This window comes from Poecilia reticulata, chromosome 17, assembly GCF_904066995.2.
Source record: "Poecilia reticulata chromosome 17, P_reticulata-male-v2, whole genome shotgun sequence".
NCBI classification, from domain to species: Eukaryota; Metazoa; Chordata; class Actinopteri; order Cyprinodontiformes; family Poeciliidae; genus Poecilia; species Poecilia reticulata.
The window spans coordinates 14713695-14736789 of NC_088846.1; the positions used below are offsets into that span (position 1 = coordinate 14713695).

General features: G+C 38.2%; 2 protein-coding genes across 3 annotated transcripts; one reads left to right on the forward strand and one right to left on the reverse strand.

The window, feature by feature from the left end:
• Positions 1–3: 3 nt before the first annotated feature.
• LOC103479409 (glyoxal reductase) lies at positions 4–4671 on the forward strand. The gene is made up of 7 exons (XM_008433811.3): positions 4–319; positions 1655–1903; positions 2117–2218; positions 2740–2831; positions 3050–3232; positions 3319–3378; positions 4031–4671. Exons 1-7 carry the CDS (start codon positions 244–246, stop codon positions 4124–4126), a joined length of 858 nt encoding a protein of 285 aa, XP_008432033.2. The 5' UTR covers positions 4–243; the 3' UTR covers positions 4127–4671.
• Positions 4672–4952: 281 nt separating this feature from the next.
• Positions 4953–22653, reverse strand: rc3h1b (ring finger and CCCH-type domains 1b). Of its 2 annotated transcripts, none has more exons than XM_008433814.3 (20): positions 21631–22653; positions 19439–19867; positions 16109–16229; positions 15052–15291; positions 14737–14912; positions 14370–14570; positions 14118–14250; positions 13348–13466; positions 12954–13066; positions 12635–12871; positions 12298–12503; positions 11464–11846; positions 11211–11369; positions 10912–11064; positions 10497–10719; positions 10158–10245; positions 9925–10021; positions 9520–9711; positions 8573–8676; positions 4953–8272 (listed from the first exon to the last, which is right to left on the reverse strand). In XM_008433814.3, exons 2-20 carry the CDS (start codon positions 19667–19669, stop codon positions 8116–8118), a joined length of 3333 nt encoding a protein of 1110 aa, XP_008432036.2. In that variant the 5' UTR covers positions 19670–19867; positions 21631–22653; the 3' UTR covers positions 4953–8115. The 2 variants fall into 2 exon arrangements, with proteins under 2 accessions (XP_008432036.2, XP_008432035.2); XM_008433813.3 differs by having other exon boundaries at positions 9520–9738; positions 21631–22652.
• Between the last annotated feature and the right edge of the window lie 442 nt (positions 22654–23095).

A 23095-nucleotide genomic window follows, 5' to 3' on the forward strand; every position in this document is an offset into this window, starting at 1 on the left:
ATTGGAGAAAATATGTGGGAGGTTGTTTTTTTTTTTTTTTAATGTAAGTATTTTTAAGAGTACTCTAGAATCTATCTTGTCTTGGTTTGTTGGATAATGTTACCGGGAAAAGACTCAGCAGTCCTAAATCTCAGCTGCACACAGAACACTAATCAAACGCGCTAGTGGAGTTTTGACGTAAGAAACGTAAATATTAACTCATTATTTTTCGGATCCGTTGTTTAACGGAATAAACAGAGAAGCATGCCGTTATTTCCAGCCCTGAGGTGTCCCACTGTCCAACTCTCCAATGGTCTGGAAATCCCAATACTTGGATTAGGTCTGTATTACGTTTCAAATGTGAAAGTTAAAGTTGGAAGAGTCAAAAGAAAATGTTTAGAATGTGTTCTCATATTAAATTGTCTTTGTGTTTTTTTGTGTTATGTGTTCATGTTGTCTAATTTGTTTTGAAAGGCAAGTTCTCTATCCTGTCACTTTCTGTTTAGCATGTTATACTGCAGTTGTCCACTGGGGGCAATGAGAGCGAGTTCTTTTCTGTAGGCAGCACTGTTCTGAAGAAGAAGAAGAAGAAGAAGTGGAACCAGTAAATTATCAATAAAGTGAATACCGCTATCTGACGAAAGGATGTGTGGTCAATTGTGAATATAAGTATTAAACAAGAAAACGCAACATAAATTAACATCATTTCCAAGAAAAGTTTATTTGTAATGTTCTAGATATTTATATACGTTGTTTGCAAAGCCACTAAATACGTTGCTGCGAAACAATTCATCGGGATCGATACTCATCCAGAATTGTGATTTTAACAACGTTTTTGCTGAAACACATGAGGGTGTTGGAACAAGCTCGCTTGCTAATATATGAATTGTAAATCATTGTCCAATGTGTATTTTGAGGGAAGCTTATATTAGGTTTTTGTCAAGGTTATAGAATTCATAGCACATCTACGAGTAATTTGTTTACAGCTTAATTAATTTGGTGATTATTTTTGAAGTGCCACAATTAAAGGAACTGAATGTATATTATAACATGCGCAGTATTATATTAAGTGTAGCTTTTTGTTGGGTCTTTTTGGTATTGGTCAGATGATTTTTTATTTTTTTTGGCTTTCCTAGGCTTTTCTCTGGAATTTGCTTAATTCCTAACAGCTTAACAATCATAGAACTATATTTTTGCACCAAGACTGTAATTCCCTGTCCTTATCTCGTACTATAGCATGCTTTAGCCATTCCTTGCAAGGTTTGTGGAAAAATTTATCACATTTTGGGTCTCTCGAGAAATAGTCAAAGTGCTTCACCCTTAACAAATTTGCATTGTAAAGTTGCCAGGACATGAAGCTTTCAGATATGATGTGCTTTTCCACCTGACTTGTGGCAGACCAATGGGAGAAGTCCTTGGCCCCCTCATTCTCGATGCTGTTGTGCATCATCATCAAGAAAACTTTTTTTTTTTTAAAGATTTACATTAAAAGCCTGCAAGTCAAAGACAGTAAATTCTCAACAGTATTTCTTTATTTAAAAAAATCTGAGAGATCAAATCTTCATTGAATGCCACAATGTTCTGCATCTGTTCTGTTGCCTCTGTTTCTTCAGGTGCATGTTTGGTTTCCTCATCAGAGAATTTATTTTTTATTTTTTTGTATTTTGACTATCAGGTACATCTCATCATGGCGGATACTCACATGATGCCATCCTGTACGCTCTCACTGAATCTGGTATTCGCCACCTTGACACAGCAAAGCGCTATGGCTGTGAGGAGAAGCTGGGCAAAGCTATCAAAGAGAGCGGGCTGCAACGAAGTGAACTATGGCTCACTAACAAACTCTGGCCTGGGGACTATGGATACAAAGCTGCACAAAAAGCTTGCCTGAACTCCTGCGCAGCAATGGGGGTTGAATATTTTGGTATGAGGTACAATTGATATAGCTTTGTAAGACAAATGTAATTTAGTCAATGTGTTGTCACAAAGCCTCTCTAAAAACCAGCCTTTAGTAATGAAAGTTAAAATAAAAGTTTGCTTCCTTTACTGTCTTCATCTTTTACCTAATAGTTTCTGACATCTTCTTGTTTGATTTTTGTTTGCATGTGTAATGGTTAGGTTTTCTCTCTTTTTTTAGATCTGTACCTGATGCATTGGCCGGAGTCATTAAAACCTGGTTGTTCTAACCGAGAGATTAGAGCTGAGACATGGAAAGCTCTGGAGGACCTTTACAAAAAAGGTAGAAGGACTAGATGTAAACATTAAACTGATTTCACGGGGGCAGCATGTTGCAGAAACTTTGCTCATGCTGTTAATTGTTGCACCTTCCTGAGATTTTCTATCACTTTGGCTACTTTTAAAACACAATTTGGAATATTTTCCGACTCAGATACATAAAACGTGTTCTATAATGAGTAACTATTCCAGGGGAAGACTTGTGAGTCGACTGATTTCTCAAGCCTATGTATCAATCCAAACCCAGCCTAGTTGAACACAACAAATGTAATGCATTTACCTAATGACCTCCAGAGATCACAACCCCACTCAGCTAGCTCCACCAGTCCGTCAGCTTCGTTCAACTTGTTTGCACAATTGTTTTTTTCAATTTTAGTTATGACTTTAATTACTTTACAGATGTTTCCCAATCACAGCACAGACTCTTGTGCTTTCTTCTGTCTTCTGGAATTGTGTCTGTAAAGCCAGAACACAAACCTAGACGTAGCGCAATGTTACAGCTATAGTCTGACCTTATCATTGCAGGGATTTGTCGTGCTATTGGGGTGAGTAATTTTTTGGTCCACCACCTGGAGCAGTTGAAGGAAGACTGTAGTGTGGTGCCACATGTTAACCAGGTAATTTTCCCTTTCTTTCAGTTCATTTAAGTTTATTTATTCTTCAATTAGAGGATTAGATTATATTAATTATATTATATTCGATTATGTTAGATTAGATTAGATTCAGGATTGGTAAACTTTTAAAATTGTTGTCCGACTCCCTGCAATATTTTTTTTTAATGGTCCTTTCACAGATGCTTCAAAACATTGCTCTGCTCATTTAATAACTTTGCTAGGTGGAGTATCATCCTTTCCAACAGCCCAAACACCTGATGGAGTACTGTCGGAAGAATGGGATAGTGTTTGAAGGCTACAGTCCCCTGGCCAAGGGTCAAGTCCTCAATGATCCTGTTGTACAACAAATAGCAAAAAAGCACGGACGGACGACTGCTCAGATCTGCCTTCGCTGGAGTATTCAGGTAGTCGCATTGTCTCGTTGCTGCAGTAGTTTTTGTCTCTGCTTGTTGTTAACCAAAGTTATATTTTCTCAAAAATTATTCCCCAGAATGGAGTTGTCACAATTCCAAAGTCCATCAAGAAGAACAGGATACAGGAAAACTGCCAAGTGAGTTATGAGCCTGTTGTCTTTTGAGCCTTATTAACATCCATACACTGAGGAAGGATCTTGGTCCAGTGAACTAAGGATGATATTTCTGTCAATTTTAGAGGTTTACCTTCTAAATGATTGGATCTTCACCAGACTCTAAAATGATGTAATCTAAATGGCACAAAACAGATTTAGCTTACAATAAATCACACTAAAGATTTCCTGTTTTAGCCCAGTTAGGATGTCATAATTTCAGTTTTCTAAGTTCAGAAAAATGAGTACGATTAATATTTTTAGTTTTCCTCAATTTCAAAGGTTTACATAAAACTTAGTACTTGTCAGAACCACGTTTTAAACTGCAAATCTTGGGTCAAAAAAATTGCATCTTTCTGCAAACATCCCTCAAAGATTTGATCAAATTGTAGCCCATTCCTCCTGACAGAACTATTTTGAGGCATTGCCTTAAAATACACCCAGAAACATGCCTAGATTTATTAAAAATGTTGCAAGTTAAAATCAGAACCTTACAAAGTAATTTAAAAGACATAGTGATCTTTGGCCTCATCTTTAAAATTTAAGTAATGGGGAAAAAAAAGATAAAACTTCTTATTCTAGCATTTATTTTACATTTCACACCGTTGTATTTCACTTTCTGCCATCTTGTACACAGGTGTTTGGGTTCCAACTCGATGAGAAAGACATGGTTGCTTTAGGAAAGCTACATGATGGACGGCACATAAGTTGGGATCCTACAAACGTGGATTGAAATTGACCAGGAAAAACAAAAGGAAGGAAAGTCCTGGTAATAACTTTGTGAGTGACAGCTGGGGAAACGGTCTTTTCATAGGGGGGCACTGATGAGGATTTCCTTCAAGTCTTAACTTCGCATGACAAAATGCATGGGAATTCAGTGTGGTTAGCAGGCTTTTTGTAGTTTTACCTCCTTTAAAGTTTCGTATTTAAAACGTGACAATTTCACTTTTTTAGTATTATTTGAAGTCGATTATCTTCTATAATTGTTGTAGTACTTCCATCATTGGATACATTTTTAGAATAAATCTTCAAATTGTGTACAGTTAATGTTGGGAATAAATTTTATGTTTTCAACCGTATCAATTAATTTAATAAATAATACTCTCATATATTTGGTTTTCAAAGTCTAAAAATCAAGACTATAAAACTTACCAGGAGTAAAATACAGTTATGTGCTTTAATATTTGGTACATGATCCTTTTGTAAATGCCTGCATCTTTTGTGATGGGACTTAAAAGTGTTAAACATTGAAATAAAAATAAAAGTATGTTAAGTGTGGCAGTACCGTTTCATATTTTGCAGAAATTTAGTAAAAACTCGCTTTTATGCGAGTTGTTGAATGATCTAGAACACAGTTTATGCCGTAAAAGGTTCAAATTGAACCATCGGCCTTGATCACAACCCATACTGGATCTGAACAGAAACGTCTGAAGCGCCAACTATTGGGGAAAAAAAAAATATACAGGACTGTGTGGAACGTTGCTGAAGTTACACTGCTGTAACTACAGCAACTCCTACATTTCTCTAACTTTTTAGGACACAAAAGGACGAGAAAAGCCTTAGTTAGCAATATCATTTAATCTTTCCCCCTCAGAATCACTGTTGCACATAAGTTACATTTTGTTTTTTGTTTTATTTTTCAATTTCACAGGTTCTTTTTTCCTTTCTTCAAACTTCCAGTTTGAGCTCCCTCTCGTATCAAACAAACACAAAAAAAAAAGAAAGCAGATTGTATTATACAAAAATGCAAACCAATTTTCACACAGTGAATTCTCTTACAAAGTCATAAAATGGCGTATTAATGGCTACATCCACATTGGAGGAAGATAATTCTAGACATTCCTTAATGGAGTATAATATACATATAAAAACCTTTTTTTGTCTTTTTCTTGCTGAAATCAAACCTGTACCTTAATTTAAGAGATATTTTACAAGGGAGTAATAATATAAAAATCCATTTGTGAATTTCCTCAGAAAGTCTGAGAATAAAATGTGAGCCTCAAACAGCAGTAACAGAGGTCAGTGGTCAAGGGTGTGGGTGGTTGTTTTTTATCATCAAAAGGGTGTAGGCAGCAGTTTCACTCAAAACAAAACACACAAGATTGAAATAAACATCTTTGCCATTTACTATAAAGTAAACTTCCCTCATACAATCACTGCACAAACGCTCTGCTAAGTGGATAGGTGTGTTAGGCTCATTCAGACCTGCGGTGACCCACCAAGCAGAACAAGCTTTTTGGTAGTTTTGGCTTTCTCAAACTTAGAGCTCTCATTGGTACGACTCTAAATTGTGATGTGTTCGTTCTTTTTTTTTTCCAGATCTAATGCTCCTTGAACAAATAATGTAAAAAGAGCATTTCAGAGGAAATGAAATCTAAGAAACTTCCTGGTTATTGTCACTGGAGCGGTAGTGGGGCGAGGGGGAGAGAAGACCCAAACCTGTTCTAAAATCTTAACACTACGACCAGGTACAGCACAATTAAAGGGGAGTAACCAAAACAAAACAAAAAAAGGAAAAAAAAAAAAAAAAAACAAAGAAAAATGAGGGTACGTTTCCTACAATACAATCTAGCACACACGAAAAAACATCTCCATATAAATTTTTCCAAAGTTACAGATTTTTGTCTTCTTCGGAAGCATATTCTATAAAGAACAACTTTGTTTGAACACAAAAGATTTAAGTGAACACACATCAATGCACACAGAGGTCCTTCGTCTGGAAAAGGATAAAGTCTGTGTTGGCAACCAGTGGACAGAAAAACAAATAAAAAAAAAAACAAAAAAAAAAAAAAAGAACAACATTTAGCTGATTCTAAGTAGAGATCATTTAATATAAATGCTGAGCAAGTAGAGTAAGAGGTGGCACATTAATAGTGCTTTAGTATATTAATGTATGTATACATACTCATATGTATAAGTGAGCTGTGTACCTAAACAATAAATGTAGCAAGGAGCAGCCTGAGGCTTCCAAGTGTGGATGGAGAGAAAACAACATCGCTATCCTTGTGCTGACAAATTGAAAGAGGCGCCCTACAACACCTGATGTTTATGCCTTGAACTGAATTCATCAGTGATCAGGGATTTGTCCGTCAGTTTATAAGCAAAATGAGGGCTCAATACAACAACTTGACCCAGAGCAACTCTTAATCTTTTTTTTTTTAACCGTTCGAGCACATGAACTCATGCTAATTGTTTGCAGAAGGCAGAGAGCTCCGTGTTGAGAATCAGTGGTAAACAGTTCATCTGTTAAAGAAAAGAGCTATCGCAGTAGTAACGGTGGTGACGAAGACAGCAAGGGATGGTAGGACCAATATTAAATTGACTTTTTGGTCAGTCGTCGTAAATGCACTTGAGGACAGTTTGGAAGAAGCAGCAGATTTGTCTCTTCAGTAACTGACGCTGCTGTTCTTCAAGCTGTAAACAGGTTTTTGCAATCCATTGTTGAGCCTCAACAACAGCAAGGTTTCCCAGGATTAGCAGAAAATGCAAATATTCTAAAGAAAAGAGGACACGTTTTCAGCAATGCTTCATAAAGTTTTCGGGAGGTAAGCTGCGCCGCCCAAAATTGTAACAATGTAAAGCAAACAATCAAAATTAAGCAAAAAAAAAAAAAAAACACAAGGGAAGGCAACTTCATAGAAGTTATGTTAACAAGTGACAAGATAATCCCAATGGGGAGGCCTCTGTGTGGCCAGAAGAAAAGCTCTGGTGAGGGAAATGCTTTTGAATTTTTAAAAAAATTTTTATTAGCCTTAATACTAGAAAAATGTCATACTTTATTATGAGCCAGGCCTAGCTGTGCTCAGAAACGCAGGCGAAAGGTGCTGAACGTAAACCACGTCAAGGTCACACCGCAACCAAGAGAAGCACCAAATATTTCCCTTATCGAAAAAGAAATCTCATCATCAACACAACTGCAATCTTTAAAACAGAATGCTTTCATTAAATAGATACTGCTTTCAAGTATGAAATAGAAAAATTATGTTGTTCATAAAATAATAAAAATTATACTTCCCGAAGAAATGCATTTCTAAAAAAAAAAAAAAAAGCACCTGACGTGTCCATTTTGGCCGAATAACGAGTGAAATTTATGTGTTTTCCCTCCACAGACGTCTTAGTCTGGCCAACCTCTCGTTACTATTTTGGGGGTGAGCGCCGAGCCACACGTTAGCTCGTTCCTATATTAAAGTCACATTACAAAGCTCCTTGAAATGAATGTGATGTGAAAGTGCTTTCTAACTGGTGCACCTGTGCATGTAACCGTTCAAACTACAAGTCTGGCCCTACAGGCAAACGACCTGCTGTTTTTTTGTTTTGTTTTGGTTTTTTGGTGGGGGAGGGGGGGTAAGTTTAATTCTGCTTTTATGGCGTTTTATCATGCTGTCATCATCACCACCATTTATTTTTCTTGATGTATAAATTTTGAGCCTTGTTAATCAAATACCAGTACAAAAAAAAAAAAAAAAAAAAAAAAAAAAAAAAAAAAAAAGAAATAACACACAAGAAATGTTATTATATGCTCTGGTTTCCAGGCAAGGAAAGTCATAAAAAAGCTCATTCACAGAACAAAAAGAAAGAAAATCATCACGGCAGATACTGCTCATCTTCTAAATAGAATGGGTGTATGTGTGCCTGTGCATGCTTTTCAAATGAGCATCTTGTATGCATTTGTTTGTTTGTGTGTGCGTGCGTGTGTAAGTGTGTGTACATAAGTGTGTGTTCCTATGAGCAGGAGTGGACAACGCCATTCTTCTGCATCTCTGAACCAGCAACAACTGGATCAGAACACATGCTCAATGCAGCCGTCTTATTGGTCAGCGACAGCATGGACCCGCCCACTGCATTTTCTTGCAGACTGCTGGAGCCGTTGGATACTTCGCTGAATGAGAAGTGGAGAAAGAGCTGTATAAGCACGTGTAAGAACAAAAGACAGAAAAGATGCAAGAAAAAAAAAAAGACATATTAAAAGACACCAATTTCTGTCATGGTGTCTTTATTTCCTGGCTGCCATAACTTCACAACAAAATGATTCCGATACATAGGAGCAGAGGGAAACAATCAACTACCTCCAAAACCTGAAAGGGGAGGTTGAACAGAAACTGCAATGACTTAATGTAGAATTTGGCCATCTGATGAAAAATTAATGTCTCTTACAAAGTTGAGCTAAGGTTATACTCACCCGAGAGCCAGAGAGATTTCTTCCAGCTGGTTCTCGTGCTCTGGTTGTCCATTCTCTGCAGGCTGCATTTTGTACTGTTGAACATCATGAGCTACTTGGTTTTCCTGCAATGGAGAGAAACAAAAAAAAAAAAAAACTCATCAGTAGAGGTGTCAAATAATGTAAGGTTTGTCAAGCATCTGTACTTAGGTATTCATTTTTCTGACAACTTCTTATTTTTACTCCTTATATGTTAAGACAAATATTTGTGCTTTCCACTCCTTAGATTACTTTCATGGTGGGGGAAAAAGAAAATGACGTGAAGCCATTTTAAAATGTCTACCTCATGGACAGAAAGCTTGTCAAAATGGTAGTAACGCAACAGTCAGATGTCAAAAATATCAAAAACAGAAGAAAAACATGAATGAAGTAACATTGCAAAATAAAGGAAAAACAAATTCTGAGGCTTTCCCCATCAACGGTCTTATTTAAAGGATAAAACCGCTGATATATTGGCTCATACGCTTCCACGTTGTCTGCTCAACGAACGAACGATTTGTGGCAAATGCATCGTTTTATCAACCATGAGCTTCTGCCGTTCAAGAACTTGCCGTCAAATCCTCTAAAACACAAATAGGTAAGCTTGTATGTTTTGGTGTTATTTAGTAGTAGTCATCTGTGTTGTAAGGCATTTTGTATGACGAAAACTTTTTTAGTATTTTAGAATTAATTGAAAGTCATTTTGTATTATTGAAGGTAAAATAACTTTTTTTTTCTTTTTGTACTTGGGTACAAAATTTGTACTTTTATACCTTTACTTAAATAAAGAAGTTCAATCTGTCATTTTACCAGTTTTTTCATACAACTATTTGTACTTCTACTTCAGAAGAGAACGTGAACACTTTGAACACATCTGCCCGTCAGCTTTATTAGAAACCAGTCATACACAGATACAGAAAGTTTCCTACCAAAGCCATCTCTCGGGTCCTCTTGCCAATTTCTCTCTCCACCTGGTGGAGCTCCAAGCTTAACTGCTCATTGGAGACAGCTGACACACCGGCACCCCCTACTGGCCATTTGGGCTGCGGTTGCTGTGGAACCACTGCAGCTGGGCCCTGGCTGGGTTGCACAGGCTGGACGACCAATGCGCTGGCCTCCCTCTGCAGGAGCAAAGAGTTACTGGCAGCCTGCAGCATTGAGACAAAGTAGGTAAAAAGAGTGTGGAAACATTAAAATGTGGGCAAAAAAACAACAACAAAAATCTGCCGCAAGATATATAAATTGAAACATTTTCATAACTTGATTTCATTCTCCTTTTTTCACTTTTAAAGCACCACATTACTCTAGCTCAGCTTCAGACCCATCCTACATACCTCTATGTTGTGCATCTGGGTCTGTTGAGTGATCTGCTGATTGACCTGCTGCAGCTCAATCTTTAGCTGTTCTCTATCTGGGGTTGTCATGGGAAGGCTGTGAAAATACAACGAACTGGTTTAACAACATTTCAAAGTCTCAAACTTACTTAAAGGAACTCATAAGACTTACTAAATCGCATCAAAATAACTGAAAAATCAACAGAGGTGTTTGGGGGGGGACGAGGGCTCACCGCTCAAAGTGTCCCTGAGCTGAGGAGGCAGTCTGGTGGGAGGGGTATGAAGCTCCAACCCATCCTCCATGACTTCCATATGAGTAATCTACAGCAGGAAGATGATGATATTGACAAACATCAGCCGATATCGCTGATATACTGGCTCATACATTAATTCAGAGATTAATTGAACTCATGTACCCGATAAGACAAAAGATGAATTCCTTACAATAAAAGGAATTGTAAGGAATTACAATTCCTTACAATAAGAATCAGTTAAGATTCTTATCATCAGTTAAGAAAAACAATTTTAGTGACTTTTTAGCGTTTAGTCGGATATCCAAATTTAAATCTTACCAGGCATGGTCATGTGTTTAGAGTTGGGGTTCTGGAGAGTGGCAGCCATAGCTTGCACTGGGCCAGTGGTCTGATAGCCAGTCTTTGAAGTGCGGGAGATGGCGCCGAAGCGTGACACAGTGGGCTGGGGGCCAAAAGGTATAATAGGGTCATCATCTTTCACTTCTGTTCCCCTGCGAGGGGCCTCCAATGATGGCTCCCTCTGACCTTTATCGTCCACATTCTGACAGAAACAAAGAGGAGACAGAAAGAAGAGATAATCAGATCATTACATGGAGCAAAACAAAGTCCATCGACATTAGAGCTTGAATTAAGGGTTCCTTAGTATAAACTGAATTAATGTGTCAAAAAGAAAACTTGTTTCACATTTCCCACTCCCAGCAGAAATAACTAGGAGTCACTCATCTGAACGTACCATCATCTCCATGGTACCAGGAGCCATAACGTTCTTGGGTTTGGCATCCTTTGAGTTAATATAAGAGCCAATGGTTTCGCAGGACCAGGGCGAGTACTGCCCCGCGTAGTCGGGCTCTCTGCATTTCATCGTTTTGGAGCTCTCGTCGCCATACTGCAAGCAAGAAAACAAAGTTATTAATAAAGACAAATTCTACACTGTCTAACAATGAGCTCTCGAGCATTTTGACTCAGTAAACATGATTGCTTTTTGGAAGTAAACAGCGTAATGTGAAAGTAGAAAATTTATACTGTGCTAACCTCAGGGGGGTAGTCGCTGGGGAAGGGATGTGAAAGAGTGGGGGAGGCAGCAAATGGTGGAGGAGAGATCACCTTCCTTTCTGCCAGCTGAGATAACAGTTCCTGCCGTCGTCGGTGGAGATAGTCCAGGCTGGGCTGTGAACCGCTGTATTGTGACCCCTTATGAGCCAACACATACAAAAATACCACTAGTCAACTCCAGATGGCTTAAACCACCTGCATTCAAAACAAGAAACATTCACAGCTGACATACCCTGACGTAGGTCCTCATAGGTGGAGGCTGGGAACCCGGAGGATAGTAGCCGTCTGGGGCATATCTGTCCCGGGAACTCACTTCTTGGTGGTAGAGAGAGTTGGCCTGCCCCGCTGAGGGGGGCGGGACATCGAGGGGATCCCTCTGAGACGGATAAGGCTGAGGGGGCGGGGGAGGAGCGCTGTAGGCACCGTGGTGACCTCTGTCATAGTGAGATGGGTGGGAGTAGGGAAAAGGTGGGCCAGAGTGCTGGGAGGGGTAGGGGCGGTCCGGAGCGCTGTAGCCACTGTAAGGGTCGTGGTAAGGGGGTCCTGACTCACTCGGCGGAGGGGGGTTACGGATGTATTCCCGGACATACTGTGTTGGCTGTTGGTAGGGATAACCTGGGAAAACACACAAAAAATGTCAAGAACTTATTTTAAGACCACAAAATATAGATCTTTACCATCCTGGTTTAGGTAAAACACACCATTGTGCTTTCCTGATCATTTATTCTACAGTTTACAGAACAGTAGTTGTCAAGGGGCTTTAAAGATAAAATTCATGTGATATTCTTGAATAAGTCAAATACTTCTACAACATTAGGTGAAATACAATACAAGGAGCTAATTATATTGTTTTACTCCCATTTTAGTTTGTTTAAAATGTAGAATCAATGTATACTACTCTAGCTTTTCTGGCCCATGCAGCAAATGAGAACTTAACACTCAGCAAAGACTCTGTTGTTTCTCTTTATTTTACTGTTGCTTTAAATTGACAGATTTTCTTGGGAAGTAAAACAAAAACCACACATTTTTCTTTGACAAGATTATTTGAACACCTTTTTAAACCTACCTCCTGGGTACTGTGGCGGCTCATACTGAGAGGCAGGTGGGGGACGAATGTCATATACGTCACGGGGTTGCGGTTGAGGATAAACTGGAGAGCCCCTGGCGACCCCGGGGATATGCTTGACCCCTGTGAGGTGATCTGCTGGTATCCTGGGGTGAGCCATTGCATGAGGTGGCAGTGGTATACCGCTTTTGGGCATGGGGTCCAGGCTAAAGGAATGAAGCATTTCAGCTTTACACAGTGCACCATGTTCTTCTTTGGTTACAACATACCCAACAAATCTGTACATACATAGAAATCAGTGTAACTAAATGGTGCCGGTCAGTTTTTAGGCACTTACACATCTGGTGGCGATCCAGGAACACTTGGACTTCCTCCGTCCATCTTGGCAGGTTTAGACAGCAACTCGTATGGGACTGTATCGGTGCCCCGGGCGACTAATTGGGGCAAGTTTGGCGCGCCGCTGCCATTGGTGACTGGTGAATGCTTTCTGGTCACCGTTACATCAGGAGTAAGGCCGTCATCTGGAAACACCACTCCTGAGCGACCCGCCATGCGCTTATTCATCTTACGATACCTGGTGAACAATAAAAGGCTTTGCAAAAGACCAAACAAAATGCTGTAGAGATAGTGGATAAAGGTTTAACATATTTACTCACTTCTCTAGTTCTTCCTGAGAGTGGGCAAAGGTACAGCTGGCGCCACGAGGACAGCCGCCTTTCTGCTTCATGTCACGACACATGTATGTTTTATACTTGCTGTGCTGAGGAGGCTGAAGAGAACAAGACAACATAACCTTTGTGTTCATGGAACAACAAGTAAAAACTTGTTGTCTGAAGACGTTTTGACATATTAAATAGGCAAAACTTTCAATGTACAAGGAAAGGCATTCGGTTTTTCGGTCAAGTCTATTTGAAGGCTAACCAACAATCAATAAAACTAGGACAGACCAAAAGTATATTGCAATATTTACTGAACAGCACAGATTTAATGCAGATCAGTATTTTTTTTTTAGGTTTACTTGAGTCTTTAAAATAATTATAAAACAGTGACCTGTTGAGGATCAGCTCCTTTTTTGCTGTGGTTTTGAATGAAATCAACCAGGCCATGGACCACTGTTTTCACTGCTACCAAACCCTTCTCAAGCTGCTCCCATGTTGGCGGAGGAGCATCTGAAACATTGGATATAGAAAAAAAAAAAGAGAAAGAAAATGAGAACATTCATGAAGTCATTAGATTTAGACAAAACTACACATTATTTGTATGGGTTCTCAAAGAACTTAGCTGACAACCACTTAGTAATAACTTTCACACTAAAGTTAGTCAGTTTTTTTGTCTATGAGGTGTTAAACATTTAAGTGCAGAGTTGCAAGAAGCCATTTAAAATGAAACTGAAAAAGCTGAAAAAAGCAAGACAAGTTTAGCAGGTACCGTGTGGCTAATGGATTATTGCACAGTTACTCTGTTTTACCCTTCTGAGATTTAAACTTACACTGGCTACGATACTTCTACTGTTTTAGTAATGTTAACAATGCCAATGACAAGTATCGATGCAAAATACAATAAAAAAATCCATAACCAACTTCTCTCTGTTTCATAATAAAGACTAAAACGTGGTCTTCCATCACAATCCCATAATTCAATTAACAGAGAAAGGACAAATGTTAAATGCTGTTTTTATATTTCATGTTACAGTCTTTGGAACAAAATCAGAGCGTTTGAAACACAAAAAAACAATGACAAAATTCTGATTGGTGCATCTTTATTCATCTTACTTGCAAATTTCTAAAAAGCAAGACAGTTGACGTTCGCGTGCTTCTTACCGGGACTGGGATCGATGTTTGCCAGCAGCTCTAAGTGGGGTCGTAGTCTGTTGAGGTTGGCTGGGTCCCCAGTCCTTTGCAGTGCAATTGTCAGCTCCTGCACACTTTGAGCAAAAGATGCCGGGGTCTGCAGCTGCAACGGAAGAAAAAGACACAGAAAATAATGGCGTGCAGAAATCTCTTAATAACTGGCCTACTGTGACTACTCGAGTCAAAACTATAAATAAAGAAAATAACTGCTTTGTCACATACCTTATCTATGATAGACTGCATGTGTGACTTGTGTGACTGATCTCCATACAACAGAGAAGACCACTGGTCAGGCGCGATGCGCAACCCCCCTTCCATGGCGATCTGAACAATCTGAGAGTCATGCTCCCGCCGCAGAGCCTCGTACGTACGAAACTCCTCTTTCAGCTGCATGAGAGATGAGTCTTCATCCCGTTTGGTTACCTTAAGTCACAGAAGAGGGAGAATATTTTAACGTCCTACATTCAATACAGTATTTTCTAAATAAATCACAGATTGTTAAAATCTTATTTCTGCGTAGACCATGTTACAGATATGTTGAGTCAATCAATCCCATTAAGCAGCACTAGAGTAACTCTTGTTGACGTACCTTGAAGCAGGAAGCTCTATAAAGCAGCTGTACCACATGGCCTATGCTGGTTTTCGAGGCCTGAGGGAAGCGTGGTTCAAGCCTTTGGACTACAAAAAGAACCAACACTTTTCTGGACAAAGCAGAACCATCTTCCAAAGCGAGGAGAACCAACTTCAGGGCTTCCTCCTGCATTGCTGGTGTCAGAGAAGAGACAACGGTGATCATTTTTGAGTAACAGTGGATTTTCAAAGGCTTCTGAAATTTTAATTAAACACAAGCAGAATAATTTACTGTCTGTGTGGCGGTGTCACTTGACATGTAACAGACACCTACCTGGGCCAAGAAACTGACAGCCCCGTGCACGAACAGCGGCCCACAGATTAGAGGACAGCTGCTGGGGATTCTGGTGCTGCAAGATGAGTTCGGTGACAGTTCGCTCGCCAAGAGAGCGCGCCGCTCTCATGGCTCTGACCCGTCCCTCCTCCTCCACCAGCTGGCAGTGGACCAGAGTTACCAATTTCCTCTGCATGGGTCGACTCAGCATGCTTTGGGCTGTGCTGCTCAGACCCACACCTGGAAAGATATTTAATCATACATTTCTTACAAACTATTCGCATCTAGAATCTCCAAATCTAATAATTTTAATCATGGTACACAGCGATTTTCTCAGAACATGATATACTATATAGTACTCTTAATAGGCTAGATAAAAATACTTATCTGTCAAATGATATCAACCTCTAAACCTGTGATTCCCTCATTGCAGCATCTTTCACAATTTCTCCTCAGCAATAATCTCACTGGTTATTTCTGAGATTCATAACTGCTGTCTTACAAAATATTGATGAATCATTTTGTTTCATTCAGATACTTTGTAATAATAAGTTAGAATGCAAAAAGCCAATTTTACTTTTGTTACAGAGGTTTTTTTCTATTCCAAGTGTGTCCAATCGTTCAATGTGCAGTTATTTCTCAATCTCATGTTAAACATTAACTTGGCTGAGTTTCTAAATGTTATTAAATAAAAACAGTACATCGAGGCTTGCATAAAAGCAGCCATTACATATTTCTTTAACGTGTTTAAGATGTTATTTGTATAAATTGTCTGTACAAGGTAAATACAGGTATATGCCCTGTAATTAGAAGGCAAAAGAGGCAGAAAGCTTAAAATATTTTTACAGAAACACAAAACTTGACTTTTTTAGGTTCTTTGTATAATTTCCCATTAAACAGAAAAGCTAACATTTTGAACAAGCTGTTATTTTCAGTATGAAACAGAAACATTTAAAAATGTAACTGTTTACATTTTTAAATGAAAAGAGTTTCCATGTAAATTTTGGCTGAAAAGTAGGTTATGTTGAATGAAGGCATCAAACAATAAGTTGGTTACCTCGGGTGTTGCTGAGGGGTTTGAGGTAGAGGGCCAGCTCCTCCACACACTGTCTAGCCACCTCATAGTTCTGAGTGTCCTCCGGACTTGTAATCAAGGCAACCGGCTGAGCCTTGGGAACCTGGAGGAGAAAATAAAAGAGCAAAATTTGGTCACTATGTAGTGTGTTATATGTGTTTTGCGCAGAAAATGTACTTACAGAGCACAAAACTACTATTTATGGAAACATTTTAAAACAAAGAAAAAACAGACCTAATTGTATGTCCGTACAAGAGAAGGTTTGCATCCTTATAGTAATAGTAGAATATACTTCAGAAGCATTAAACTTATTACACCAATCCTGATCGATCTTATAGTTTTGCTGTGCCGATAATTAAACTATGCTCCAACATCTGTTTAGCATAACATATAAATATTAATGCAAATGATATTAATGATGACCACCTAAACGGTTACCCCAATCATTCTGATCTACAACTGAGATTATGATGGTTTATTAAAATATTCATTTTTGCAAAAAAAAAAAAATGTGATAGTAAAATTTGTAAATCTCACATTAATTGCATAAATCTGTTGAGTATAATCCTTACTAAAGTACAACATGAAAGCTGCCTTTGTCATCATCTGAAATTATGTTTCTGAAGTCAGGTGTCATTTTATCATCTATTATTTTAAAGCCTAATGGTAAAATGTGCTTCTTTTACACACCACCTCTAATAAACCTCTGTCGAGTTTGGGAAGAATGCAATTAATTAATAATATAATGCGATCCTCCATCCCTGGCACCTTAAACCCAGCAGGCTGAAGACCTACTTACTGAAGGTCATAACATTTGTCTGTTGCCACGGTCACAAAACACTTTCCGACCAAACCTTGTTCCCACATCAGTGTGATATGAGACATGAACAAGGCAGCAAGGTGGTTAGAGATCGAACCACCACTGCTGTTCCTCTGTCCAACAGGTAGTGTCAGAGTTGAGTTGATGAGCAGATGTGAAGTGAGCAGAACCAGAAGTAGAGCTCCTCTCCAACTACACTGTTGTCACTCGTCTGATTCCACAATGCTGAGTTAACAACAGCTTGAGCAAACATCAACAAGGCACTAAACTAACTTTGTTTGTTGTGTTTGAACAACCAAAGAGGAAAAACGCGAGCTCCACAGAGACATTCTTCTTTCCTTGATAGGTAACTATATGGAGCAAACTGTGGTGTGTTCTTGTATATTTTGGAACATGTTTAAAGGTTTTTTTTGTTTAGCTGGTACAGATCATATAATTTAAATCATTTAAAGATAAAAGACCAGAAGTTCATATACCATAATTAACATGACAGTAAGTTAAAGTGATGATAGAGCATAAGATTATTGTTTTGTGCAGATTGTAAGAAGAAAGCCTCATTCAAAAAAAAAAAACACCGTTAGACAGAAAAGTCAGACTGAAACAACAATTATCCATCATCAGACAGACAGATCTTCAATGTTGAGTCACATGAACTGAAATAACAGACTGTGAACTACAATTACACATTCACCTAAATTCTAAAAAAATAACCCAATTTATCCACAAAATATTTTCATTGACATTCGTTTTTCACAAAGCAGGTCACAGCTCACCACTCAGAATAATACATTTAAACAATACTCATTTGAGAAAACACTGCTTCGTCTGCCAGTGCATCTGTTGATATTTGTCAAGAAGGTTGTTTTTAAGTGAAAGAAGAAGAAAATAATAAAAGCTTTAACTACCCTGTTAAAACATTCCTTTTACGTTGCAACACAACATCAAAAGACCACAAGGAACCAGAGAGCTAGAGAAACATCCTAACCATTACAAAGTCCAGTTTAAGGTTTTCTCAAGTCATGTAACACAACTTTGTTGAACTTGCTTCACAGAATACATTTCAGGAAGATGTTTTAGCTTTACCTTAAGCAACTGCAGCTCAACTGTGAATCCCAGCTTGAATTAATCCATGTGATAATTGCTCATACTTGGATAAATACTATTGTGTTTTTATGCCCGGTACTGTTACTGCGGGGGAGGAGGTAGGTTTAATCCATCTGTCTTGTGTGATAATTGCTTAAACATGAGAGGACCGTCACTGTTTCGGTTTCTATTTTCTTACAGTTTTAACAACTAATTTAACACAGTTAAAATGTATCCGTTTTTTAAAAATGAGTAGCTGTAATATCTCATGAGGTAATGTCTAATTAAAATGAAAGCAAGCCAAAAATGGAAACAAATATTAAAAAGCTAGACACGAGACAGTCTTGTATAATTTCTGGCACTAAAGTTGATATACAGACTGTAATTTGTTTTTGCTTTGTGTTCTGGTGGGAGGGAACAGATTGTTTTAATCAGTCCATTGAATGCATATCATTTTTAAAAGACAAAACGGTGACTGTACTGAGGTTAACATTTTATTATCTCTTCAGTCCCAATCATGAAAAGCATATAAGATAAGACAAGAAATGTGTCTTAATTGCTCAATAGGTGACCAAATTCACTATGTGAAATTTGCCCATTATATTTTTAAACAATATGTTGTACACAAATATTGCATTTTATGTAGTCCTGACACGGTATAGAAAGGGAAGCTGATCATCTATTTTACTGATTATACATGAACTAAGCAAATTTCCATAAAATTGGTTTCCTGACGTTATAGTCACACCAACTTATGGCTCTAATGTCCTAACATGTTACCATCATTCATTTTGAATCTATTTTTGCAACATTAAAACATGACTATAGATTGCTTCAGCTTGGGACAGTACACACACTGGATCCTATTACTAAAATATAATTTATACAAGTTTTACATGGACTTATGTCAAAGCATATTTATTAACTGAGAAGGAGAAGAAAATGTACAAGGAACTTCTGTACATATGTAACTAGGGACATTATTTAGTCAGTCTGGTATCATATAACGTAGCATCAGCACACACCATCACCTGGACTGCATCTGACAAAACATTAGTTTTACGATTGATGCACTGAGAGTTTCCATTACGGCACTACCGACGCCATCAGCTGTGCCTCAAGGAAGAAAAAAAACCCGCTGTGCCTCACCCTGCTGATTAAACATTGCCTCACAGAAATACAGCTTTACACATTGTCCCAGCACTCAGTAAACCAATAAAATACAGTTCATTGCTTAATGAGGTTAAAGGAATCCCTTTAATGTGTTGTGTAAAAGAGTGTCTTAAGCTGTTCTGCAACCCCAATATTACCTTTAGGGCCACACATTGAGAGGATCTTTGCACAGACAATGTGAACTGCTGCACTTGTTTGGTAATGAATGACAAATCCAACACAGGCTCATGTCTTACCTGGCCTCCCACCAGCTGCAACAGGGCTGTGTTCACAGGTAACTGCTCGATGTCTGTGCTGATGGCCGTCTGGTCAAAGGGACAGGCCTTGCGGTGCAACTTGTTCAGGCACATCTTGCACACAGTATGTCCACAGCCCAAGCTGATGGGCCGGCGAACAGTCTCTTCAAAGGTCTGTGTGCAGATTGGGCACAGCAGAAACTCTGTCCATTGTGGCGCTTGCACAGGCATGGTTATATGTTGGTGGGATGGGTGTGTATATATAAATGTAAGTAAGAATTAACACAAAGGAAAAAAAAATTATAATAATTATATATATATAGATATATGGAAGATTCCACTGGAATCAAGATTTGTTTTTTTCCGAACTAAATCGTTCTTAAATGTCCTCACACATTGTGGATGGTGGATCACATCTCGTGATGAATACTGCAGGAGAGGAAAAAAAAGAAAAGAGGATATTGTTAAGATCTTTGGTAAATTAAACGATTTAGCAGACATGTCAAAATGTTGTGACAACTCAATCAACTCAACTCTTTCCAAGCCTACAAATAAAAATATTGTCATGTTATGCATTTTACTGCAGGCTACTCTGTTTTTAATTCCCATTCATCACATAACCAAGGCTTATTGCTGCAGTTTTAGTTTAACAAAACTAAATAGTCTAAGAGCTAACGTTTTCAAGTACCTTTATTCCAAAAAGAAACTGATGTATAATGAGCACACACTATGCAGTTTGTATCAAAAGTTGCACACATAAACTTCACAATTTGCTCATTTCTACATTGAAAAAATATGCAAGCTGAATGCCTTTATTCCATGGCAGAATATCCTTTGTTGCTGTTTCTAATGGTGAAAATGTAATTGTATATCAGTTATCACTAGCTTTTGGTGGAATAAGAATTCTATTACTAATCACATTTACAGATGTTTATTCTAGCCACTAAACTGGCAAAACATCCACTGGCTAAACAAAGTATTCATTTTTTTAGATTGTGGGTCATAATCTTCGTTTTATATTTACATTAAAGGCCATAAATTATTCTTGAAATTAAGCTTTTGGTTCGTTTTAAATCAGCAGATTATCCTGGTATATTTTTCAAATCTTCTTTTATTGTCCGTGCAGATGAAATAGTTTTTCTTCACAGACAACACTTTTTGAGCAATTTGCTAACATCTCTGATCATATGTATCTGAAAACTACAATCTAAACAAGTAGGTTTACGATTTTACCATCGTATAATATAGTAAAATTACATTTTCTCTGGCGTACACAGCTCACCCATTACAAACCAAATATTAAATATAAGAAGACATGCTTAAAATCCACAACCGAAGTGAACGAGAAAAACAACAGCTGTGGGGCCTGCAAACAGGAGCCTGTAACTACTATGACTATGGACAAAGGATACCGAGCTAGCCGTCACCGAAGTCCCTAAAGCAAGATGCCAAATCTCGCCTTTAGGAAGTCGCAACACTACGACTTCAATGTTGAGAGTTTGTGTAATTTATTCGATGAGCATGACACATAAGGTTTTTGTGTTTTGTTGTAAATGATTCTGTGTATGTGACAAACTAAGCGACTCGCTGGCTAACTACTAGCTAAGTAGGCTATGGGAGGCTAGTTGGCTAGCTTAGCTAAAAAGTAAACGGCGTTAGTTCAAAGCAATCGATTTAACTGTTTTAGGCATTGGTTTATTTGGCTATAACGTAGTTATTATCCTCAGTGTCACTGTAGACTTCAAATTCATATTCTGTCGAGAACTCTAGTTGCTATATATATCTTTGGTCAAGAAAACGATAGGTAGCAGATGAGTGGTAGACTATCGTTTGACTTGCTGTGATATTATGTAACGCTAGCATCTGGCCCTAGCAAACAAACATTTAATGTAAATGTATTTGTGCACATAATGGGCACCCATTTCAATACAATATGAAATGATATTTAAAGTTCGCGTTATTGAAATGCGTTAATCCAGTCTTAAAGATGTTTAATTGAACGCTTCTTGTAAAAAGAAACACCAAGGGCTAACAGGCTAACGAACAAATGTTAGCAACTCCTCCCTTTAGCTAAATATCTTTATGTCTGCTACTAACCATCGCTATGCGTCATTAACTTGACTAAACTAACACTATGGCCACTAATGTTAGTTTCACGTGATAATAAAATGATAATTATCGTTACTACTCACTTATTCCAAATGACTTGGAAGTATTTCATCTTTCTTTACAAAACTGTTGCGATATTTTCCTGCCATGTCGACTGTGCAGCTTCGCTGCTGCCGATGTTTCGGGGAGGTGCACTGTCAACAGTCCTGCTAGCCGGTTAGAGCTAGCTGGGCCCGGACGTGTTTACGTGCGTGTGCTTGTGCGCGCGCAACCATGGTCAATAGCGCCCTCTGTTGACATTGGACGACATGCACAACTAAAAACTGAGACATGGTGGTTCGTTTTAAATTGTCTTTGTGGCATGTGACAGAAACCAGCACAATATTTATTTTCAGGCTTACTAGGGGATACTGATATTACAGAACAGTATTTATTAGTATACGTAGTAAAACATTGTTAAATGAAAAAAAGACAACATATTCTAGAAAATATGAAAAAAAAAACGAATGAAATGTGGACAAACAAACGAAGGTAAGTGAAGTGCAAAGAATTTTATAGGAAGAGACAATATCACTTTTGTTGTTTTTGTTTCGCTTTGTTGGATTTTCACGTGGGACAGATAACCAATATGCTATCATTTGACACTATAGCCCCAGCTAACAGTCAGCCCTAAACAACTCAGGCATTGGTCTGCTATAGACCAAAGTTTTTTTATTTTTTGTAATTTTCAAGGAATTTCAGAAAATTAAACTTTGTGAGTCACATTTTACAATAGTGACATACAAAGATCTGGTCATATTTTCAGGTGGGCTGCATGTTGCACAGTTACTGTTGCCTTGCAACAAGAAGGTCAAAGTTTCAAATCTCAGCCTTAGGGTCTATTTGTATGGAATATGTGTATTGTGTGTGGGGTCTCTCTGGGTACTCTGGATTCCTCCCACTGTTAAGGTAATTAGTGTCTTTAAACTGCCCTTAGATATGATTGTGAGAATGCATGCTTGTCTGTGCACTGGGTCTCTGTATTGCCCTCTGACAATCTGCTCAGGGTGTATCCCGTCTGTCGCCCAGTGACAGCTGAAGACAGGCACCAGCAACAATTATCGTTAATGACAAAAGATCTGAGAAAATAAGATCAATTGCACAAGAACAACAAAGATGTGTGGATCTGTAAAGGAAGAAAGTTGTTTTCCAGTGCCATGTTGAATAGAGTTGTTGAGGTGACACTCGGGTAGCACTAATATGGTTTTATACTGAAAAGGAATGCTACACTACAAGTGGGATGTTTTCTTTGATAGGTTTGTTCTTTTGAGGAAGTCAAAATGATTTGCACTATATGCCCTACTATATGCCCTATCAATGTTCGAGAAATGTTGGTGTGGTGCAGGAGATGTGTCTTGCTTGTGTGCTTGTGTTTCGAGCTTAATGTGTTAATTTAATGTTTTTCATCTCATAAATAAAAAAAACTTGTTAGTTAATGTAACGAATACAATGTGGTTCATAATTGATAGAAGAAAGCTACTTTTCAACATTCAACATTTTTTAACATTC